This window comes from Centropristis striata, chromosome 20 (genome assembly GCF_030273125.1).
Source record: "Centropristis striata isolate RG_2023a ecotype Rhode Island chromosome 20, C.striata_1.0, whole genome shotgun sequence".
NCBI classification, from domain to species: Eukaryota; Metazoa; Chordata; class Actinopteri; order Perciformes; family Serranidae; genus Centropristis; species Centropristis striata.
The window spans coordinates 8,318,808-8,344,152 of record NC_081536.1 but is presented as its reverse complement, the minus strand read 5'-3'; the positions used below and the strand labels follow the sequence as shown (position 1 = coordinate 8,344,152).

The 25,345-nt window shown below is 39.9% G+C and overlaps 1 protein-coding gene across 4 annotated transcripts in view; it reads right to left on the bottom strand.

Moving 5' to 3' along the window:
• The window catches only part of macrod2 (mono-ADP ribosylhydrolase 2), a 428,964-nt gene that overhangs the window by 71,925 nt on the left and 331,694 nt on the right, over positions 1–25,345 (bottom strand). For all 4 annotated transcript variants that reach the window (XM_059358761.1, XM_059358760.1, XM_059358764.1 and 1 more), the window contains exon 8: positions 21,811–21,884. In XM_059358761.1, coding sequence (XP_059214744.1) covers positions 21,811–21,884 — 74 coding nt within the window. The remainder of the gene's footprint in view (positions 1–21,810; positions 21,885–25,345) is intronic.

Here is a 25,345-nt window from a genome sequence, read left to right as displayed (position 1 = left end):
ATCAATCACACTCGGGATTGACACAACTACTCGATTTGGCACGTGTGATTAATACTTGCCAATCACACTTGGCTGTTTGGTGGGTTTTTGTTCATTCTTCAATGCACTCTCTAAACCAGTGATGTGAGCTCTACTGCCAGCAAGAATACATTTTGTGTCTTTTCACAAAATCAAAATTCAAGCCGTTAGATGGCTGAAGTTTATATTGCAGCTCTCTTTGCATGTTATCTAAAGAGCATACAGAAAATATGCATATACTGAACGAACATGGCATCTTTGGAGCCACTAGTTATAAATGCTTTATTGAGATGATCTTAGTTTGAAAGAACGGGCATATACTTTGAGTATTGTTTGATTATGAACTTGTGCAAAGGTTACATCTCTTTAATTTGTTGAAGATATTATTGGCATTGACAAATTACATCCACAACTTTTTGCCATGAGAGGAAAACGTATTGTCATTAACAGACACATGAGAGAGACAAAAACACACTTAACACTGATGATATTTACCATTATGGAGCTGGGGGTTGATAACCAGAGAAACCCCTAGAAACCCCTACAAAATGACTGATTGAATGTTTAAATTAACACTGCTTAACATGGAAATAGGCAAGCAAAATAGAACATTAACATTTGCAATTTACATTAAGTCTTAATTAGCGCTATGATTGTTTGATCTCTTGACAATAACATAATGGAATATGAATGCATGTGTTTGCAAACGGGCATGTGTATGTTATATTACTTTGTGTTTGCAACAAAAAAAATGCATCCTTGGATAGTATACTTGATATGCATATAGCACAATATGCCCTCTGACGTTCCCTGATTTGCATCTAGATAGCTTTAATTATGAATAAAAGTCAAGTTACCCGATTGGATGGGATAGTGGAGAATCGATTGGGAAGCGTGAATAATGACAGAAGGCAGAGCACCACTTCTTATCACAGCTCCAAAAGCATATCAATCTCAATATGTGGCACAGCATATAAGCCCTCCGTTGCATTGCATGCTGGAACATTTGTAGCAATTTAATGGCCCTGTCAAATATAGATGATCACAGATCAGTTTTGAATCTACAAATAAATTCTCCTTTGTAATTTTGGTCTCAAGTCATTTTATTCATGAGGTGTCCATGTCAAACAGTAGATATGAGTTGGCACCACACCTTAAAAATGTAAAATATGGGTTACTCTATTATGTTGTTATTGCAGGTTTTGCAGTCAAGGGCACTTTGTGTGGATGTGTGTTTTCCAACAGCTCCACAAATTGTTGTTGTCCCTTAACATACTTCTTTAGCTGAGTGAAAGTATATTCAAAGCATATATATCTTAAAGGGGACCTATTATTTTGTTGGATGTTAATATTTAAGATGGCCTCAAATGATGCAGTAAACACGTGCTAAAGTAAGTAGGTTTCCAACCATTTTGAACACTCCATACTCCATGCTTACATCACTAAAACCTGTAATCTTGGTTGCCGATGTTGTTAATTTCTTCCTAATTTGGATTACATTCCTGCAGAAACATGTACGATTGTGTAGCTTTAAGTTCAGATGCTTTTATTGGTGTTTTTCACCTAGAAATAACCTATCAAAGCAGACTGAAGTTTTTCAGCTGGGGGTGCTACAATGGAGCGTGTCAGACAGATGGTGAATAGAGGTGCAGCAGCCATGAGCAATATGAGCGAAAATAAAAGTGTTTGTGAACATTTATGCATGTAAAACCCAAAATACTGTCATGAACCTGAAACTGAACCTAATAGGTTTGCTTCAAAAGGAGTGAAAATTAATTTGTACATTAAATTAAACAAGTGGCTCGTCTAAATATAATAAATCATCACTACTTAACACTGCAGTTCAAAGACTTTAACACAGTTGACAGGCTGGACAAAATATCATGGACACAAATTACATTTTGTTTCAACAACCTTAACCATGAACTCTTAATTAAAGGATTTTTTTGTGATCAACACTTTTTTAAAATTTTTTATTAAAATGTAACCACTTCTTCCTTTTTGTCTATTTTACTTCATGGTCCAAACATAAACACATATACATTTAAAGGCAACTTTATTAAACTTCCTTAAATTAATATGTTATAAAGGCTACACGTTGCATATACCCAGTCGGTTATTAAAATTGCTGCTGAACATTCATGAGGTGAAAACAACTTCTTTGAGTCATCACACAGACTGCTTTATCTTTTTCCTGTGTGACCTGAATAAAACACAGCCTTTATTTTTATAAAGCACCTACTTAATTATTGAGCCCTAAAACCAAAAAGGAGCGGATGTGTGTCCTAGCTCGTGCTGGCAAGACACTGTGCATCCTTTTGAAGTTTGCCATACTTATCTATTGAAATCAGAGGAGGAAATCAAACGTGTTGAATGCACATCCAAAACCACAAAGAAACTTCACAAACAGAACGTCTGCTGAGACAAGAGCTACATGAATAAAATAAAGAATGGATTTAGCTTTTTACTGCAGGCGGTAGGGCTGAAGTGTGCTAGCCCACACAGCAGCACGGAGCTCCACATCACAACAGAACAGACTGTGCACAGAGGTGGGGAGGCTGAAAACGACTAGAGCAGTGAACTGACAGAGGGTGTTTGGTGTTTGATGACATCATTTAACACAACTCTGAATTTCAGCGCTTCACAATCCCATAAACAAATTGACTACATTATCAACATTTACAGTACAGGAGAGCTTTTTCTGTTTATATGGCTTCTGTCAACCAGTAACAGCAGCTACTCTTTTTCATGTCTCTCCTTCAGTAATATTATTTATATCTATTCTGTTCCAACTTATCCATATCATCTTAAAAAATCTGACCTCCCTATTTAATGTTGTGAAATGGTCAAGCAGGCACTGTTTTATACAAGGTGTTAGTGTTGCGAAACAAAAGCAACAAAAGCACTTTGAAAAGATTATTTAAAAAATCTGGGTTGGGGTATAAAAAAAAACAAGTTCTTCAAACCATACTACATCAAATGTTTGTCCCTGCCCTCAAATACGACCCGCAGGAGCTTTCCAAAAACATGCTGGTTGTAGGGTTAAGGTTATGGTTATGTAATGTTTGGTTTAGTCAGCAAAACTTCTTCTCTAAGGTTAGGGCCAAAAATTGGCATGCTAAGGTGTTATAAAAGATAGTTAAAAAAGAAAAAATAATGCCGGAAGTAAGGTAGTTACATGATTATGAATAAACGCAGCGCACTGAAGTTAATCAAAATTCCTTTAAATATCATTGTTTACTTTTGTTTCACACTGGATCCGTCTCCTGTTGCCTATAAACTCTGCAATGTCACTTCTGCTTTGGCGCCTATAATAATTACTACCGCCACTAGAGGGCGCAGCTTACTACAAAAGTAAATATGGATCGTAATATGGTGTTGTACAAATGACACATGGGATCATATTTTGGGGGACGGCAGCAGTAACTACTTCTGTATGTAAATACTAGAATAAGCTGCATCTTCTGGCTTATGATTACGTGGGTTATTTACGATTTTTAGTGCATTGCTTTCCGTAGATATACAACTATAAACAGTGAGTGGGAACAGCCTGTCTGTTCACATCTATATGACAGCCTTGTTACATGGTTAAGGGCGCTGTTGAAGTGAAAACTACATTTAGCTTGAGTTTCTCTTTGTGCTTCTGAGCTTTTGTCTCACACTCATGTCTTTTTCACTCAGACACCAGCCTCTCTCTAGCACTGACAATCCTCCAGTAGCGACACTGTAATGATGCAAACAGTTTGACACAGACGACTCTGAGGCCATGGCTCCTCTCGCAGACAGAGAAGCTCTACAGAGTTTTCTTAACACAGTATTTATTTTTCTGTCCTGGCTGCAGGCTTTCTGACCTCCCAAAAGACACATTGGGGGATTTTGTGAGCAATTTTTCTCTGTCTCTAACTGGGCCGGTGCATCATCACCGGGGCCTGATTGTACTTTGATTGTTTCCAGCCCACTTCATGAGCGTATGGTGTGCCTGCAAGTCCTGGTGGACTGAATCAGGACATAATGGGTTCATTAAAAATCGCCAAGACTGCTGGCATTGGGAGGAATGATTAGTGAGATAAGCAGGGGATATGAGCTTAATGGAACAAGAGGTGGCTCACCAAGATTAAAAGCCTTTTCCACATCACTGCCATTTTCCCTCCAATTCAGCAAATCACTTAATTGAAATTCTTTTAATTTTCTTTTTAATTTTCTCCTGCAACCCCTCCTGGAATTGCAACCCCAAGATGAATGGTCGAGTGAAGTATAACTGTGATAGGAATTTTATTACTCTTAAGTCATTCAGTGTGTCATCTTAGAGCCCTTTTGTGAGGCCATTATTAGTGGACTATGAAACAGTTTTAACAAATCCAACGATCTGTCGGAAAATATTAGACTTTGATACCTGTATCTGCAGATATTTATCTACAAACATAAAAATAAAACCTAAAATACTCTTTTGCCCAAAACATTTGCAAGTGTTGCTTTTTCTCTCCTTGCTGTAAAGTCAACATTAGAGGAGAAAATTAAAAAGCATATTTCAGAGTGAAATTAGAGAGAAATATCCCCTGCTGGTCCCAAAAACCATTACTAAATTCAAGGGCACAGGCTGATGCATTAGTCCCCACTAGTTGCAGATTCATAATAAACCATAAAATCCCAGCAACAAACATGTCAACAACCTGCTAAGAGCCAGATTTCATGGCGGCAGAAACACGGAAATTGGAGGTTGGCTGCTGCCAGTCAAAAATGACTGTGAGGGCTTTGTAGTGTGATACCCTGTCAAGAGCTGTGCAGGCTCTGTGGTTTGTAGCATGGGCCTTCAGAGAAGCTGCACACAGGATGAGAGACATAAATAAGTCTGCTCTGTCAGAAGAAACCACAAAGCTGTCAGATGATGCAGCCCTCTCAGGCCCAGGATACAACGCCCAGCATGCACCCAGAAAAAAACATTTTGTTTGTATGATTTGACGCTACACTAGCTTGAACCAATTTAGAATCAACTCCTACTGCAAACAGAGATCGATAACTGCCAGTTAAAGCGGTATCCTGCATGTAAACAAGCATTGGTCCATACTATACATGCAGGCAAACCAAACCTTAAAAGATGTCTTTGTTAGCTCCATTAGGAAATCATCTCCCTGCTGAAGCCAGACCACGAGCTGCCACTGGTGACACCCTGTCAGCAGCACATAGACAATAGCATGTCTGAAGTCTCTGTGATGATGTGACAGGCAGAATTTGGTTATGGTCCAACCCCTGGCTCGCTGATGAAGGGAAAGAGGATGAATGGGGTCTTATCAGGTCGTGTTGAGAGAACTCAAACGGCGAAAAAGCTCAAAGCCTTCCAGAAATCTCTCTCAATCTGCCTGTCAGATGAGGATGAAAAATGCCTATGCTGAAGCTACCCAGTGCTGATACTTTAATGTCATTCAGTTTGCTTTGACAGCGGCAGACACAAAGTGGGTAATTATTTTGCATTGTACTTTTTTTTAAACAAGGCTGTGTGTAAATTGTTTCTCTGCAGTCTGGAGCCAGTGTTACATAAACAGCGTGCTATGAAAACATCTGAGGGAAACTAGACGCAAAGAGGATGTGTCAGAGATGGAGAGCAGAATCGCTCTAAACACAGTGTTTGGAGAGCGAAGCGAGCCCGAGTGTACTCTGCGTGTTATGAAGGTCATGGCTCAGACGCTCTGTCTATCTTCATTATGTCCCATCTTGTTTTATGATATACAGGAGTACATCTCAGACCAGCAGCCCGGCTGGGAGTCTGAGAGCCAGGCTGACGGCATATTTAATAACTGTTATGCATGAAGCTGCATTCCACCTCATGCCAGCCTAAGCTAAACTGCGTACAGCATTTCATAAGTTTGCATCAAGAAGCCATTAAACTGGGACGCTCACAAACAGCAGCACAGGTGTTGACAGGGATCTTTACTACACTTCAGTAACAACATTAGACATGGGCATATGGCTGATTACACTTCTTTACATTCATATGAGTCCCATTATAATGCAGCACTGATAACTACTGGTATTAGCATACCAGCTTGACAATAGCTTTTTACCTGCTGATTGCAGGTTCTACAGGCACTTCCGATGAATTAATAATTTCAGGTCTCAGTATCAGTATGATTATCAGTATATGCAAGATAACTCATTATCCTATTTGGCTCAGTGGAGTCCATTTATTTTAACCGCCTTTGTTCATCATGATGAACCTGCTTTATCTAAAGCTTGTTATTCAATGCCTGCAGTGCAGCACAATCCTAACAAGCAGACAATTTACAGCACAACAATAACAGAATGTCATTTTCTAGCTTCTACCTCTTAAAAAAGTGTTGAAAAAAACCCTCAGATTTTTCAAAACACTCTTCTAAGAAGTAATATTTATAGTTTTGATCATAATTAAAAATAAAATCACAATGGGCATTGGACACAAAGGGTCTTTAGGAATCCTGATGGGATGTATGTAAATTAATACTCATTCAAACATCATTAAAAGCTTCCCCAATGCAATTAATTGAATATATTTTCTTCAAAGGCTGCCATTTTCACAAAGGTTGTGATTTCTCATATTTAAAGGGCCTTTTTATTCTCTTCAACTCGGCTAAAGGGGATTAATCTCATTCACATTTTATTTTTTGTGACATTTCCAAACTTTATGACACAGTTGGACAAAAATATGGCCATATTTCACTGATGGCCCCCAGCAACAAGGAAAAAGACAATCGACATTCAACTTACAACATGAACTTTCTGGGTTTTACGAGTAAGGACAAATATCTGACAGAAAACTCTGGCATGAAAGTGCTGAAAAATCCAAGTGCCAGACAGACATGTGAAGTAATCAATAGTTCCCATTGGGGAAGGGATGCCTGCAGTGTAACCTCATTCTTTGAGAAAATCTTGTCTGCTCAGTTTGCCCTCTTCAGATGAGAAAGCTGAATTACTGAGCATCAAAGGCAGAAAATCGTACCAGATTTGCCAGAATACCTTGGCTCTGTATCCTTCAGATTAGATTTGATGTCCATCAAAGCTTTTATGAAAAACTCTATCTGTGGTGTTCACATTACAGAGTGAAAGTGCTTTTTATCCCATAACTGTGAACAAATCTAATCCGATGACTTCATGAAGGGGTGCATTTTCATTTCAGCACTCAGGAGAGACTGTTAACAGTGATTAAAAATGGGCAGAAATCCCACTGATTTGTTAAAAAAAACTTGCACTGGACATGGGATTTAGAGAATGTCTAATCTTAGATTTTTTTGGGGGAGAAAGTGTTTCAAAAATAGAAACAACAATAAGTTGTTTTCAGTGCAGTTCCTGCAAGCCACAGCCAGTAATAAGCACACAGTATTCATCCACATCCCCAGTCCATGCTAGTCCACCTTTTTTTCTCAGCCAATTGGAAATCATAAAAACAGAAGACAAGTAAAACTTCACAGGAACACTGCTTTAGCTATGCTGGTTGAGCAGGGACCGACTCTGGTGTACTGTCAAAGTTCAGCACGTAAATAGTAATTCACTGCTTCAGGCGAGGAGAACAGAGGAGCGTACTAGAGACCACTCAGGACGACAGCTTCTTAACGGCCTCTACCGAATAAAAAATAGGAATCACAGAGAATACGGAGTGATAGGGAAGGCTGGGTGCATCAATGGCTTCCTTTAATATGTCTGGGATAAGGAGGAAGAAACTTTTGTCAGCCTATTAAATGAGAAAGAGAAATTTAGGCAGCTACAGATCGAAGAACCTTGAGCTCTGCACTGCAGTCTGTCTGTAACAAGGAAGCAGGTGAGTGTGCGGGATTTAGGCCTGTTTATCGATTTAAAATCGAAATACAGTTTATTGCCCCATTAAAATATTTCACACTGAAATATAGGCTTAACGATAAATACGCAACATAGGTATGGCTCACAGCCATTTAGAAAAAAGTAAGAGGAGCAGCTCTGCACTCTTCAATGCATTACTGACTTATAGTAATGCTCAAATTCAGTTAGGTTCACGCTGATTAAGGTCCAGAGAGGGAAACCCAGCAATATGGAATCCACCAGTGCAAACAACTGAAATAAACAGCATTACGGAGGAGCAGAGAGGCAATATCAGAGATTGCCCTGAGAGAGAGAGTAATGGAAAAGGACTTGTTCTGTCACAGCCTCTCATGGTGATAGAATGCCACATGCTCCCTTCTGACAGTGTGATATTGGCTTGGCACGAGCTTGATGAATGTATCAGCCATAAGTCAGACAAACCCCTGCCCTTCCTGGAACAGCACCTTCTAAGATGTTTATGCCGGGGTATAGAGACAGACATTGTGTAATAGGAATGGGACCATTGTCTGAAATAGGTTTATGGAAAGCGAGGCCGGCCCAATTCCAATTCCAGCTATTATTTCAAATGGAATGTTATTACTCTTTGAGGTTAGATGCATTGCTGCTTGGAAAATAAGACGGGCATTTGGCGAGGGTGACTTTGTGGCGACCCCCCCGAGAGAACCCGCCGTAACTTCCTGGTGCTTTGCAGTGGCAGGAGGTGAAGGGAAAGAAAGGCGGAGGAGGATGCTCGATGAGAAGATGAGAGGATGAGGGGCGACCTTTCCCCGGGCAGGTGATGACCCATGCCAGACCACCTGGCTTCCTGCCAGGATCGAGCAATTAATGCTGCCCTCTTTTGATTACTTCAGACAGCCTGCGGATACAGCAGGCCAGCAGATAGTGTCTAGTCCGGGAACGTTGCACAAGGCAGAGAGGAGACAGCTCTGATGAAGGTTCAAGCTTGGGTCACATTGTTAACATACACAGCCGTTATAAACATCAGAAAAAGTAAGCCGATTTGCTTAATTATTTTTGCATTTGCATAGTAATGCAGCGTAAACACACTTGGTTGTCTCTCGGCTGTCATTTCTGCCTACAGCTTCACTAACCTGTACAGTTGATATTACAATTTGCAGAGAATAAAAGGCTTTAAAAACTTTTAAAACAGCAGGTGATATGTGGAGTAAGGGTGTAAGAATGTGTTTGTTTTTATGACCGTGTCGGCAACAGCCACTGCCGGAGGCATTGTGTTTTTGAGTCTGTCTGTTCGTCATGGTACCAGGAACGCCTCGAACGCCTTTTCCCCCCCAAATTTGGCACAAATGTGCAATTAGACCCAAGGATGACCTGATTCCATTTTTGAGGTCAAAAAGTTAAGGCCACCGTGAGCTTACAAAATATGTTTTTGGCCGTAACTCCAGAATTCATACACACTTTAAGACTGTGGTGATTATATAAATCTCCTGTGCTGCTAGGTTTAAGATCGATGCGAAGAATTACATTTTTCAATTTTGTAGCTTCATCCATCTGTGAAGCATTGTCTTCTTTCATGGACAATGTTTCCACTACAATTGTTCAACCCAAATTATAATTAAAATTATTAAATAAAATTTAACTAAATATCCATTGCAGTGTCTGTCAGTGAACCGAGGGGAAACACGACTGGCTAAAAGTCTGAACAGACATGGACAATGGGTGGTTTAAACTGCAACTGTTTGGTGGAGCCATGCAACCACAATGTGGTAATTCTAATTTTAATAACATTAATCATGTCTCTGACAATAGTGAGGGGCGGTGTTATACACTTAAGCATCTACGATCTGAATTCCAGCCGTACAGGCTTCACACAGCAAGTGTCCTCCTGTTCCATCCATCACCTGCCTCTGCCATGTACCTGACCCTCAGTGCCCAGCCTTATCTCTGAAGCCCTGTTGAGTTACAACATGTACCACTCCTACTGTGCTAGCCTTGCTGGCTGTGTCCCACAGAGACAGACGCCCTTGTCAATCAGCACTGTGAAGATCGTTCATCAGTAAAGGCAACAATCAAACAATTACATAATTTAAAGGCCTGCTAAGCGTTAGGGGTGGTAAGGCAAAGGCTATTCCTTACATCTGGCCATAATCACACCTGGTAATGACGCACACTGACCTATAGCTTTAAACATCTCTGCTCCTGCAGCTCAGTATACTGCTCTCTTAGAAAAGGCAAACTGCATGGGGGATTAGCTCTTCAGAACTCAGCATGACTCGAACTGAACCCCAGCTTCAACCTTTAGCACAACTTTGAAGAGCATTTACACCCATTTATGGTGCACTGAATCAATTGGGCATCACTGGAAATATGAGCATCTTCATCTCAACTTGAAAAGCTTTCAGTTTACTGCTGGTTTGCACAAAGACCAAGTTTAATAGCGTATTATATGGTTTAATGGAGATGTATAAAAGGAATATCTAGGGGAAGTTACTAATAGCACAGGTCAAATGTTTATGTGATTCTAATTGTGGCCATTTAAAAAAAAACAAAAAAACAACTTGATGTGTGACATGACATATGCAAACAGCAGAGACCCTCTAACTGTGGCAACCCTTACTTCAGAATACAACCTTGGGCAAAAAGTGCCCTGATCAAGTAATTTATGCTTAGAAATAAAACATTGACTTTCAAATGCACCACCGCCTGAAGCCAGGCTTTGAGGCTGATTTGATCCCCCTTTGAGATGGTGAGAGATACGGCCCATTCCCCCCTAATCACATGCCAGGGACCGTGCAATCACACGGCAACAGCTAAAGTAATCACTGCGGTGGTCCCCACCCCTCCTCCCTGAACCGAGACTCAACCCTTCAACATCGGTAGCACTGTTAACTCCTGCATATGTACTCCCCATACACAGTCAGACACACTGTAGCCTGCGGTTCTGTTGCCCAATATTTGCAATGTAAGCAAGTTTATTGATGAGGTGGCCGATAATGACCAACTGTGAATGGTGAAAGAGGCTGCCGCTGCCTGAGTAGTGGCCTCGTGCAGAAACAAATATCTAAACATGAAGGTCGATCATGTTGTTGCTGCTTAGGTATTGCTTTTCATTATGTTACAGTACATTTCCCCATATGTCGGCCAAATGGTAGATGCAACCAATCCTCGCCTTTATTTTTGAGATATTACTTCTTGTAACTTTTAAATTAAACTTGTAGAGAACTTTACTAAACTTCTCATTGATCATGCAGGTGCTAGACACAGATTTTGTTATTGATAATAATGTACTGGTTGGTAAACTAGAACAGTTAAACTGCAGGAAACAAGTCTTGACAACACATCAACCATCTTTTTCTGCTCACTAAGCTGCATATGAAATGGACTTTGGGAATCACGTTTTTACTGTAAACTATTGACTAAATATCTGTGTCTTAACATACAGATGAAGTACAAAATGACAAAATATTTTAATAAAATGTTAACTACTCTACATTTTAATCTGCAGCCTACTGTTAACTTGTTATTATTAATTAAATTAATATTAAGATATTTATAGGCCTGTACTAAATGTCATTTTTTGACATTTAAAGCCTCTATTATCGAAAGAAAATGTCAATTGATGTCTGTTTTCACCTTAAAAAAAAAAAAAAAATTAAAGCCAAACAAAATCCTTAAATTGAATACGTGTTTTATAAGGTTAAATTTGTATTTTATTTGAGCCCATTCTTTTTGTTATTGTGATTATACACTATAAGAACAATAACGAAAATAAATAAATGAATGGTTTTGTTAGTATGTTGCTAGACCACCCTGTTAATACAGGTGGGTGCCTCCGTTTGTGTGTGCAAGCACAATAGCAAACACTATTACGGACTTCTGGGAATATGTTGTTTTTGAAAGGCATGGATCAAAGAATATTAGAATTTTTTTGGGTAAAACATATTGGGAATTTGGTAAAATTATTACATCTATCTTCTCTCAGTATGATTTGACTTTTGGACTTTACAACACTCTGGAGAAATGTTTGGATCTCAGCCACCACTGGAATCTAATGCTACAAATAGTAATTATATTAATGTAGCCTTATTTTTATCTGCAACTGTGCAGATATACTCGGTTCAAACAGAATGAAAAGACATGCAAAAAAGAAAAAGTTGCACAGCTATGAAATATTGATTTAGAATTTGAATGTTAACGTGAATGATGAATTCATCTTTGATGCTTCAAACGATGTGATGCTAGTTTTTTTTATATATCTTTTGTCACTGCAAACTTAAACACATTGACAAGAGATTCAAAAGGATTCACACTATATGCTGGTTTCAGATGTAATAGAATGCCATTAAAGGGCAACTTTATGTTCTTTTATAAGAGACTCTTAGCTGTACATATTCACTTCAGAGACTAATGTGTACTTTTTCTCTTGCTGTAGCCATCAATAAGCAGTTCATTACACTGGCAAATGTTAACCAAGGTTATTTGTGTGTCCCAGACTTTATGGCTTTATATCAGCACAAGTGAGTGAGGGGACAGTGAAGTGGTCATAATGTTTTTCCTCCACTATCTATTCCTGCAGGCCATAGATAGACGACATAATTAATGGCTGTGATGAGCGTGCTCGTGACAAAACAGCAGAGGGTTTTTTTTTTCGTGTTGTCTGAACTTGCGGCAGTCTTAAAACCCAAATTACTGGGTCGTGTTCTGTACTTACAAGAGCATACACTAAACACACACACACACACAGAAAACACCTCCACAGTAAAGCTTGCTTCAGCGTGGGTTACCGCAGTGTAAAATTGTGTTCAAATAGAGTGAATGAGCCAGTTGGAGTTTGATGAGTCTCCTGTCCTCTTCTGAACCAATGGCTCGACCCACTCTTGCTTTATCACGGTGTGCCAGCCTACCGCTATCTGTGCTACACTAAATCAATTAGCATGTCATTAAGATAGCTTGTTCCAGCACAGTAAGCATGGAGGTGGGACTACAGTATCTGCACGTACGGAGAGAGCTGAACTCAGAGGGCATCATATCTCTGTGTCCATGTGTTAGAGTGCAGCGGGCTGGATTTATTGGTGGGCATGTGTACAGGAGCACCTGATAGAGGAGATATCGGTCCCAAACAATTTAACATTGAGGTCTTTCTCATGAAAAATGCCGTTTTACATAGCCTGAAATAAGTACCAGCAATCTGTATTACCCATATAGATAAATTATGCATACCTGATATTTCTTCTGGTGTTTGTCTCTTGTTAGTTGGCCCTGTAATCCTCAATAACAGCCACAGCAATTACATCCGAGCATAATTTAAGCTTTCAAGTACTCTGAGAGCGAGAGATGTAATCAGTCCTATGAGAAGTTTTATTCTTTTTTTTTTTTCATTCTAAGTAGGGACACAGCATTAAGAGAACATTCAATATTCAACGCCCCCAGATCAGGCGACTCAAAGTCACCTTACATCTGAGAATGAGGTGATCATTCTGCAATTACCAGAAGTAAAGCAACACCTTGGTCTTTGGACACGATAGAGAGATGATAGGCGTAATCCCCATTCGTGCAGGGAGGATTTCTCTTTAAAAGGCATGAGCTCAATCAAACCATTCAGATAAACATAGGAAATACTGTAGCATTTGCTGCTTGTGATAAACTTTTCTTTATCTTTGACAGCAGGAGCACTTAATCAAAACTGCTTTCCCCCACCGTAGATAACACAAAGTGCGGAAAGTTTAACATTTAAGAAATAACTTTCACTAGTGTCGATTCACAAATTGGATCCATATCATCTTAAATCTATTTAAACACTAAAACTAGAAGTATTTAACTACACCAACCTGAGGTCAGGGGAATCAAAGAGCACACATCATATTATCCAGAGTGAGCCAGATAATAAAATCCTCAGATCATAAAAGCCATAAAATCCCCATTCTACTGCCTTGGGCCAAATGGCTGCCACTAATGTATTAGACTACATGGCATGCATTAGCACTGGTGCCAGAAAAGTAATTCTCTGACAGAGAAAACTAATAAGGCATTCGCACACTCTCTCTAAAGCACTTCTACAGCCAAATCTGCAGGTGTTTGACAGAGAGGCTGAGGAGAGAATACAGTTATCTCAGGTCAAACTGTGTGTCTCCATCCGCACGAGATAGAGGTACAGTATGTGGATGCAGGGGCGAGTGTCTAGTCATGCTCTCAGCTCCCGATCAGGCCGTATCTCCCTGATGCTCTCAGTCACGGCAAACGACTCAAAGGGGCTAGACAGTGACTTCAAAAGACCAGTGCTGCCTTTGAACACCATGCCAGTTGCACAAACCATCAGCGGCACATCAGCATCCTCGAGGCATGCGCGGAGCAAATTTGTGCCTCTCTCAGCTGCAGATGCGACACTTGGTAAAGTATTTTCACTGGATACTAGACAATAAAAACACCATGAAGAGGAAATGCAGCAACAGAAAGCTCAAGTACCTACCGCCCCACTTAGTGTTCGCCTCTGTTCCACTAGCTATTGCTTCTCAAAGTGGTTTCCAGTACAGGACTTATTTCATCGCTCTGAGCTGAATTTACTGTGGCTTTCAGTCCATATTCTGGTCTAAATGGTTATCCCCCCTGTACTATAGGGGTGTAACTAATGCATGTTCCCATTTTCAATTAACTTGTTGATTAATTGATTGGATCTGGTCTATACAATGTTAGAAAATGGTGAAAAATTTGGAAACAGTGGAAGCCCAAGATGACACTCTCGCCAAGATGAATGGCTTGTTTTGTCCACAACTCAAAGATATTCGTCATAGAGGAGTTAGGAAACCTGAAAAATATTTACATGAAGAAGCTGATATCAGTGATTTTTTTTTTAAAATTACTCAAACGATTATCAATTATCAAATAAGCAGTTGATTAAATCAATAGTTAACAACTAATGGATTAATCAATAAATCTTTACGGATGTGATTGGATAGCAACTTTAAACACATCTTAACCAAGATAAAGCAATCATGTTTTTATGAACTTTTTTCATGTCATTTTCAAAATAAAAATGCCAAATATGTAATTTATTCCTTCTACTCAAATATTAATATTTACAGGATATCTTTGTCTTGATGATGTCAAACTGAAGTAGACATTTAAATATGTCAACTTTGGCTTTGGGAAATGACTTTTTACATCTTTATGGAACAAACCGTAAATTATTATTTACAGATGAATCAATAATGAAATTAATCCTTAGCTGCAGCTTCATGGGTCCTACAGAACATGCAGCAGATTAGGGCCAGGTGATACAGAGAAAAACAATATCTTTGACTGAATACCTCAATATCAATACTGCAATGATGCTGTTGCTAGGACTATTGGTGCTTTTGCAAAATAGTTACACAATTTTAAATGTTAGATAAAAATGCATCAGTGATGGCCATCCTAGAAATAAAAATAGGAATGTCTTGTCCTTCAGAACTGAATAAAAAGCTTCAATTTTGCATCCATTGATTCAAGACAGATTTTTATCTGTGGTCCAGAGACTCAACATGCATTTTCTGTCAAGTGGGCTGTTTCATCTGTCCAGTCGGTTACATCTACTACAAGAGATCTCATGAGAGATGTTGTTGTACTAAGTAAATACAAAGAAAACAGTCACTTTTATTTTGGTGATAATGAGGAGGTGCTCAGGTTTCACTGGTCTCTATAGTATAGTAGATATCCCTATTAAAGAAACCTATTGAAAAGACACTGCAGTGGAACAGAATCGAGCTTGAAAAAGAGGTGGGACTTTGACTCTGCGGCAATTCATCATCATTTCAGCCAGCATGTATAGACGGTGAAAACAAGCACAACAAGCACATACACATGTGGTTTACTGTCTGCTTACCATGTCTGTTTGATAACGCTGGGCACAATACTCAAAAATGTAATTCACATTTTCGAAAGGTGAACCACACAATGTAGCCATGATAACGGCGGCCATCCATCTTATTCAGCTGAATGACAATGAATGCCTCATGTTATTGCCCCATCTGCCAAAACCCAGACAGCCTCCTTAACTGATATGCATTCAGACAGAAAAACACATTCACACTAAACATATACCATACTGTATTTATTCCTAATAGTCACTTGACATTTTTCACAAATCACTGTTAAGTCTCCGGCCCTGGCTTGAGATGGAATTTATTATCAGGTGTCTTAAATGACAAACGCTACAGAGGTAAACAGATCATTCAGAGAACAGGAAAAAGGGATGTAAACACCTGTTTTGGGAGCGTCATCGGCACAGTGGAGTGCTCAATACTAACGTCCAAACCAGAGTGATGTTGAAAGGTGAAATCTCTACACATCAATTTTGTCCTGAGCAGCACAGCGCAGCAGAGCTTATTACAGACTCCCAATCTGTCTCAAGTGTTCAGACTGTGTCAGTAATGCCGGGCTGCTGGGACCTCGAAAAGCTTCATTAAAAAGCTTGGCCATCCAGAGCACATCCGTGGCAGCCAAATAAAGTGTCAGACCACATTTTTCATTTGCAGATTAAACCTATGTAAACCTGAATTAAACCAAATTAGATCTGAAAATGAGAAATAAACCAAAGCCAGATGAGTGGAGGGGCGTGTGTGCTGTGAGCCGGAGGAAACCGCTCCAGTGCCATATGGAGAACTGGTTGTGATGGTTTGTCACCGCCTCTGTGTCTGCAACCCCTTATGCTTTTTTAAAGAAATTGGAGCCTTCTGATCTGTTGTTTACACACATGCACATATTCCATTTCATTTATCTGAGTGGAGGATACAGGGAGGCAAAGACTGACCTCCCTTATTCTTTCATCCATTGTGATCAGAAGGATCATTCCTGCACTCAAGTCTCTCTAGATTAAAGGATCTGGTCTCCTTGACCACAGCGAGGCTGTATATTCTTCCACAATGGAAGTCTAGGTGCTTTTAAGAGTGAATTTCATGCTGGCATTGGTGCTCTTTGTGTGCTGGTGAGTGCATCAGGGCTACAGTGTGCTGGCCTCAGAGATAAACTTACTGCTAATGAATCACGCAGTGTCCTCTTCTTCTCCCTCTCTCTCTCTCACACATAGACACACACACACAGACACAGACACACACAGACACAGACACAGACACACACACACACACACACACACACACACACACACACACACACAGGTATGTACACAAAGTCATTTGCTATTTGATGTGACAGAGTCCTGAGACCTTGTGTGCACATTTCAATCAGTGGACAATTACAGGCCAATTGCTGTGTGCTGTGTGTGTGACTACAGTTGAACAAACTCACGTGTATGTCAACTAGATAACCAGTAATTTAATACATACGTATATCTTTGACTTAAAGGAGTCATCTTTTGCTTATTTCCAGGTACAAATTTGTATTTTGGGTTTCTAACAGAACATGAAATTTTCAAAAAACATTTTGTTTTTCTCTTTTTTTCTGCTAATGGCGTCTCTGCACCATCATTGCAGCTGGGGAATGACTATAACAGCATTGTAGTGGCCTTTTTTATCTATATGAAATACATTTGTGACATCATGACCTTGCAGAAGTCCTGACATCTCTTATAAAGGCAGTTTTTGAATCAGACTGTGCATTCGAAATCTCTGTGATAATAACATTACTGGATATAATTATTGATTTATTAGTTTACGTCACTTTAATGTTGCAGCTGGTAAAGGTGGAGCTAATCTGAATAATTACTTTATATACTGCTGGCTAGTTTAATACGGTCTTATATTCTAAAATATATTCTATAATATTAGATAATAACTTATCTGTTGATTGTGTTGTATTAATAATCTTACCCTGATAAAGAACTAAGTGACTTAACTTAAAAAATAAATATAGTGGAGTCAGGGGTTCAATATGTCCCTCTGAAATGTTGTATAATAGAAGTAGCAGAAAATGGAAGTAGTTGAGTGAATTACAAGTACTTCAACATTAATTCTCCCCTAGTATCAGCCATAACCATCCACCAACAGATCCCCCCTGCTTCTTTTTAACTGGCTAATGTACTACTCACTGCCAAACTCAATGTGGGAAAATGTTAACACAGGTTTTTCTGTTCTGTGTGCTCAAATTTGGTTGTCTGATTTTGTGGGGAATCAGGCATTAAAAATAACGATATAGAAGCAACCAATATTCTCACTGAGAGGCGTCAGTATTAAATTGAAATGGTTTCATAACCAATTACAAACCCTTGCAGTATGTTTAAATACAGAGCTTGAATTAATCTACTTAGTTACTGTCCACTGCTGTGGATAACACACATACACAGAGCTGGACATAGACAATGCTATCAAGTGAAAGTGTGTGTTCATAGCGGGGGCTGCCTTGGCCTGTATTCTGCCACCCCAGTGTGTTAGATCCTCAGCCAGCCCATTGTACTGAAATTCGGCCACAATAGCACAGTATCTCCCCCAAAGCAGAGCCCTTATCATGGCCCTGAAATGACTCGTCTCTGTAGACGCCCATAACACTGGCTCCTCAGGGCCCAGTGCACAGAGCTGGAGGTGAACGCGCACAGCAATCTAGTCCTATTGTTCCATGCATGATAAAATGGGCCTCAAACCTCTCATTCTCGCTCTATCTTTGAAAAGCTGGTTGCAATCTGTGATATGAGCAACTGCACAAATGCAGAACATTTGCAAGCCTTCTGATGGTACAGCAAATGTCTAATCTCTTTGTGAGCCTTTGAAGAGACTGAGAAAATGAATAAAACAACAATGTGTACAACAACCTGCACATGGTTATACAGCACATTCAAGGCTTTTATTCCCACCGTCTTTATTTGCTTTAAGCTCTGTATACGACATGCAGTGAGCTCATAATTTTCTTACGAGTTGACACAAAGCCAGAAACAGAATCATGTCAGTTATCAATCAGGTTGACACTGGGTGTGTCAATTGAGTGAACGCTGCAGTGATAAATTGCTTTTCTAAACATATCAGACAAAGCAGGCGGCATTCATCTTAACATTTACTGTGCAACAAAATGACGACATGATGCTCTTCCTTCAGGCACTACGAAATTGCATTAGATATTCATTTTTTATTTGAATGCTTTATTTCTGTCTGGTAAAAACTAAACCAACATAAATAACTTTAAAAAAAGTATGTTTTTCAGCACATATCCATTTAAAAAAACTGTTTCTGGATGCAATGAAAGTAACTAAGCACTAAGCTACGTGAATTAATTGAAAATTGGGGGGGAAGACCTTCTGCTTGAGTGCATGATGTTCTGTGGTTTGATTGGAAGTCTTGAATGTAATACTGCTGTGCTTCTGGGTAAAATGTATCACTTTATTCTCTCTGATCTCGTTAAAAGCTTACTCACTCTTGGTCTAGTTAGAGTTGAAGATCCACTGCTTATGCTCGCAGAGCTTTGCCAAACAGTGTTCAGGGATGCCTCCGTAGACGTCTGCCCCTCTCCATGAATTGTAATATTTTCCACTTGATCTACCCACACCAGAGATAGCTATCAGTCAATGCATCACAAAATTGTCTCTTATGTGCAGCAATGTGGCCTCCGTATGGCAAGTAGCAATTCTCCGATGTGGAACAACACGACCACAAAAGTCAGCTTTGCACATTATTTTGTTATTTACAGTCAGCAATAAGCTATATAAACCTTTCTTTACGCCAGAGTGTTGATGGATTCCCCAAGTACATGTTACAGCAATCATCAGGCAGCGAACAAGTGCCGCAAACATAGCACATCGACTGCAAAGTAATCCAGCAGCTCGGAATCATTTGGCTGTCTGTTCACAACATCCATAACACCAGCTGAGGGATGTTGTAGCACATCAAGCTGTGAGCTTTATAAAACACCTCAATCCACAGTGACAGATATAAACAGTAACACAGTAAACAGAGATGACCCCCGCAGGTTACCATCACTCACTGACTCACAAACTGATGTATATCCTGTACAGCTTCAAACAGCCTCCTGACAACTTGACACAATTCTATCATCATGAACTGTTAATGAAAATATATCGAGGTGATAAATACCATTTTAATGCATATGCGTTATAATACTGCTTGTATTGACGGCAGCATTAATGTGGTCATGGCAACACCTTCACGTGGCGTTTGACCTGGTTAATTAGTGCTGATATGTCACAAGAAAGTCACATAAAGGTTTTTAACACATTGTGTGAAGCACAAAATATGATACCATTTTAATGGCTTCAGAGTAAAAAAGTTCTAGTCTATAAAAGAAGCCACATAGATATCAGTATAAAGTGGTAGCTTAGTAAACTAGTGCACATAGTATCTGTTTTTCTGGTAGCATTGTCTATGAAGCCTGTCTATATTGTATAAAACACATACTTTTAATGCATAATCAAGTATCATAATAGTTTATGGTAGCTAGTCACCTGCTGACATTGTTTTCGTGGGCCAATGTCTGTAATGCATTATACGCATACCTATAATGTGTTATAGCATTAGCAACCTTACCCTAACCCTATGATCACATTACAAGTAATTCTAACAGGAATTATACTGCATTATAAAAATATTATTATAGTGTATTACAACTTTAATCATTAGAAAAATCTAAAAGTAAAAAGTAATTACAAGGTAATATGATACTTTTACAATTATTGCTAACAAGCATTATGGATATTTATTAGTGCTTATAACTATAAATATGCAGATTATAAGTATGTTACATTATACTGCATTATAGATGTGGGTTAGAGTTTCTTTCTCCGTTTAGAAAATAGGACATCAATAATCCTTAGAGCAGTTTGCAGCTTTATCTTCAGCAAAAATGGCTTTAAAATTAAAATGTCTATATCCATTTCACTCTCTCATCTTCAGTGGAGATAGATATATTGTGTCTCTGTCTGATGGTCATTTGGAAAGATGACTATTTTGCTGCTCACCTTATAACTCAAATTGAAGAAGATCATCTCTTTTTTTAGATCAATTTCAGATACCATTCCTTGATCTTTTGGCTGTATGTTTTTTACCGGTTGAATCGACCGGTTCATATTCCCAACTTGTCACCTGCGTAACTGCATATCAACTGCTTAACTATGACACTGACTTGTGATTGGTCGGGCACCTGTATGGGCAGACACTCAATACCACAGCTCCAACCCCGATCAACATTATATTTTGGCTTCATATTTTGAAAGTTTAAGAAAGTGGAGTGTTGTACATTCTTTATACAATATATGTGTTTATGTAACAAAACTACTTGGTTGAGGTTAGGAAAGAGATCATGGTTTGGCTTAAAAAAACTACGTTTGCTATGCAAATTAAGTACTCAATGTAAATAACGGACACATGGGACTCAAAAGACACTCCTGGGTGAAAGTCAAAGCTGTTTGTTTGACCAACAAAACTACCCAGTCCTCATCTATGTCACTTGTTTCATCACTTGATTTCCCGAGCACTTGCTCTGAGCGTCAGCTTGTGCCACCAATTGCTGTTTGAAAGCCTGGTGCATCTCATACAGACACTAAAGAGAGCCTTGTGCTTTGCAGCCTTATGCTTGTTATTTCATGACCTGGGAATGAGAATGTCCTTAATAAATTGGTTTGGTACAGTGGATCGGATCATGAATGACTGAGTATGTCCAGACTATTTGAGCCTTCAGTCCTTCCGAAGGCATCATTATAATTCATCTAATACAAAACCAATTTCAGATTATTTCATCTGATGTGTTTATGTTCTTCTGGGTTTAATAGCTCTCCCCAGCATAGACCAATTAAACAGTCAACAGACCATTTAAGGCCTGATTAGTCTCAGACTGGCTTTTAATTTGATATGCATTTAGACCACAAACTAAATGGCTGATCAAGCGGGGCAGGTGGATGAGATGTCTGTCTGATAAGGGGATGCAGGATAATTAGTGTTCTGTGTTGCTGCTGTGGTCCAATCATCCTTACTTGCAGCAATTCAGAAAAAGCATTAAATAGACAGTGCCTGCAGAAATGCATAGGTAGCTTCAGATTGACAGCCATTTTTTTTGAACATGCATTACTTTGCCATGTCCTACCTTATCAGGATTCTCTTCGATCCAGCTCTTTACTGTGTTCAGAGCGATATCAGCTGCAGGCTCATTCGGAAAGCCTAGAAGAAAAAGAAAAACAGTGTCAATACCAGTTGTATCCAACATGCAGATGCAAGAGGGAGACAGAAACAGACAGGCGAACAGACAGACAAACCGATATCTCCACAGGTAACAGCATTTCTCCTAAATCAATGGAAAGCAGCACAAGCTGCTTGTCTCTGGTAGATGAGACCAGCTGTCTGATAAACTGCTGAAGACGTGCTGCCAGATGCACAGTGATAGAAAAACACATATTCCACGGGTACAAAGTGTAGATATAAACTACATGTATATACATCACAGCTTCACTCATTACCATCTCAGATATAATCGATTGATGTTCTGTCTTTATGGGGAAAATTACAAGTTCAGGTGTGATTACGCACTCCCTTATTTTATTATTATCTCCCTTATTATATCAGTTTGCCAGAATGTAGTAAAGCTAGTCTGGCTAACACTACACTAACACAAAGTATCGATCCAAACACACAGATTGCAATTTGATTAATTTTTAATAAGGCCAGGGGATGGTGGACTCTGCTGGATGCTGATCTCAAGATCATTCGCTGCCACTATAGCGGACTTCCCAAGAACCAACACTTAGAGTGAGCTATTGACTATAAAGGCCCTTAGGCCAGTCTTGCTACAGCTGGGGAGTATATAAGCCATTACTAAAAGCGCTGACAATCTTCTACTCCATCACAGAGTAGTGTTTCAGTTGTCCTCATTTTAAAGTAATTAGAAGTGAGTTTGGGCTACGATGCTTTTCACATAACTTGACAAAAGCATTTTACTCTAAAGCCTGTGTACAATTCTGCAGAGCTAGTTAGGAGTCTCTGTGCAGGTACAGCCATAACACTGCATGCCCTATGCAAAGCCCAACAGCCAACAAACAAACATGACCCATTTTTTTAAAGTCCTGAGAGGCCCAGCTCACAATCTAAACGCTCTTCCATATTATATTATAACCCCTGACCTCCATAAGGGACCACAGGTTGCAGAAAGCACTGTCTTTCTCTAACGACAGAGGTCAAGACCTCAATTTCAACCCACATCAACTGTTACAAGGGCCATGCCACAGTTGTAGCCTGTTGGTTATTGCATGGGTCACATTCTCAAATATTTTTCTTTTCCCGGGTCATTGTCACGACTATAACAGTCTATGACCTATGAAACAGGCTTACAAGTACTGCGGCGACCCCTGCCCTTTAAGTTGGATGTAAAGAAAAATGAAACGCCACAAAGATCTAGCCCTACATTTCCTGAATTCTTTCATCTCTCAGACCACCTGCTGTCAAAGCCTCTCAATAACTTCTCTGTAAATGCTCTAAATCAACAGCCTTGACAGTCCAGATATACTGTATGAGGCTTTATCCCCACCACTCTCACCGTTGATGTCTCTCTCTTTCTGTTTTTCTTCTCCTCCCCCTTCTCAGCCTGACAGCAGTGGTAGAGTTATGCTGAGGAGAGGAGAGGGGCTGAAGTGCTGCTGCCGAGCCCTAGCTGAGCTCCTGTTCAAGCCCTGGGTGGAGCGAGATGTGAGCTGCATACCAGCCAGCAGTGACAGCCAGTCTGCTCCTATGGCTCTGTTAGGCAGAGTGTCTGCAGACAGTGCATGGCCCGTTCACGGCTTCTGCCCTTCAAAAGCTGCCCCCAGAGCTGTGTGCTCAGAACCTAATCCAGCATGCCAAATCAGTTTGCAGGTCACCTGACTCCTCTTGTCTCCCCAAACACACATAACCTTTTCAGTGATATCACTTTGCCTGGTGATGTTTCCTTTTTAAAATCCGTTTCCACACATATGCAGGTGTACCAACACTCCAACTCACACGTCAAATAACATAGGCAAACAGATGTGCGCTAGACGGGTAAGCTGAGAAAAATAGATCCACAGAGATAGGACCAGATGTTTAGGAAGAGCACACACAACGGGAGAGGTGTCAAATAAGTAAGCACATAAACAAATGAAATAAATGAGCAAATTATCATAAGAAGTCTGGACCTATCTTTGTGCTCTTAAGAGAGATAAAACAGGTCTTAATCATAGTATTAGGACAGTCTGATCATCCTGGTCACCAACAGTGGGTGGATGGCATAGAGTCTAATATAATCTATTCAGTGTGGAGTTTCTACAAATGCTCTATTGATTTGAGAGCTTTATCTATTAATCATAGCAGAGCTGAACAGAGAGAGAGGTGAAAAGAGGTGAGCTATAGAAGCAGTGAAGAACAGGAAACCAAGAAGATAGATGTAAACAAATGTCGGAAAAAGATGATATGAAAAGAGTTCGATGGAAAGCTGGAAAAAAAGGGATCAGTGCAGCTCAGGATAGCCTGCCAGAAGAACTCTGCCCGACAGGAACATCAACTGCCCAAGGTCAACAGCAGCAGTCTGAGTACATCGACTGCTCTCATCATTTGTCTCCTTCACAGTAACCACTACCTTTACCTCTCTGCTCTTTGTCCCTGTCAGCTTGGCCAAGTATGTTTATATGCTTAAAAACAGATACAATGAAATACCCTCAATCATCTCTTCCATCACCTCTGCTGGCCACAGGAGTCACATCCCTGTTGGAAGCACAAAATCCACTTACAGCAGTTCCAAAAAATGATGTTCTGAAAAGGATTGAGTGGGCTGCCTCCTCTTTTATATGCTCAAGTACACACAAAATGAAAAAGTTCAGTGTTTTACTTCTACATCTTCTCCCCTCAACACCTCCTTCTCATTCTCTTTTGCTCCATTTGCTGTGTGGAGGGTTCAGTGAAAGCTAATCTGTCAGGAGGTGGAGAGCTGGCGTCAGGAGCAGTGATGGTGGGCCCTCCAGGGTCTCTGCTCTGCTTGGCTCGGCTCTCTCCTATGCTGGGAATATGACCGGCTCAGGGAGATTTGTCTTAGTGAGGCGCACTGATGGGATATGTGCAGCGCTCTGCCGCTGATGAGGACTCAGGTGGTGCAGTGTTATTTCTGCTGAAGGCTCCTCTACTTCATCACCAGGCAGAGCACAGCATCCAGACAGAGAGGGGGAGAGGGACTATGGCATGTGCAATCTGGACAAAGGGTTGCGGTGGCACATTTAATATTTGAGTAGCGCATCCAGCAATGGTAAAGGCAACGGAAGTTATGAGTGTGTGAGTCCAACAAATTTGGAAGAGTAACCAGGAAGAATGAAATTAGATCAATACTGAACCGAGAAGACTACAAGGCAGGTCTTTTCAGTGTATGTTCCTCCAATCATTTCATCCCTTTGACTCATTTCAAGTTACAATTAAAAAAGATGACTCAGTTTCATTTCCTTTAACAAGAAAGGTACATTTTCATCCATGTCTCCACGTTAGCCCAGCAAGTTAAGCCAAAGGGAGGATTCATCTTAAAACAGAATTCACATATCTTATTCCTATGATCTTGGGCATGTAGGACCTTTGTTAATATGAAGAAAAAGAGAGCTGACTCTAATCTCTGATGCAACCAGGAGACAGAGTCT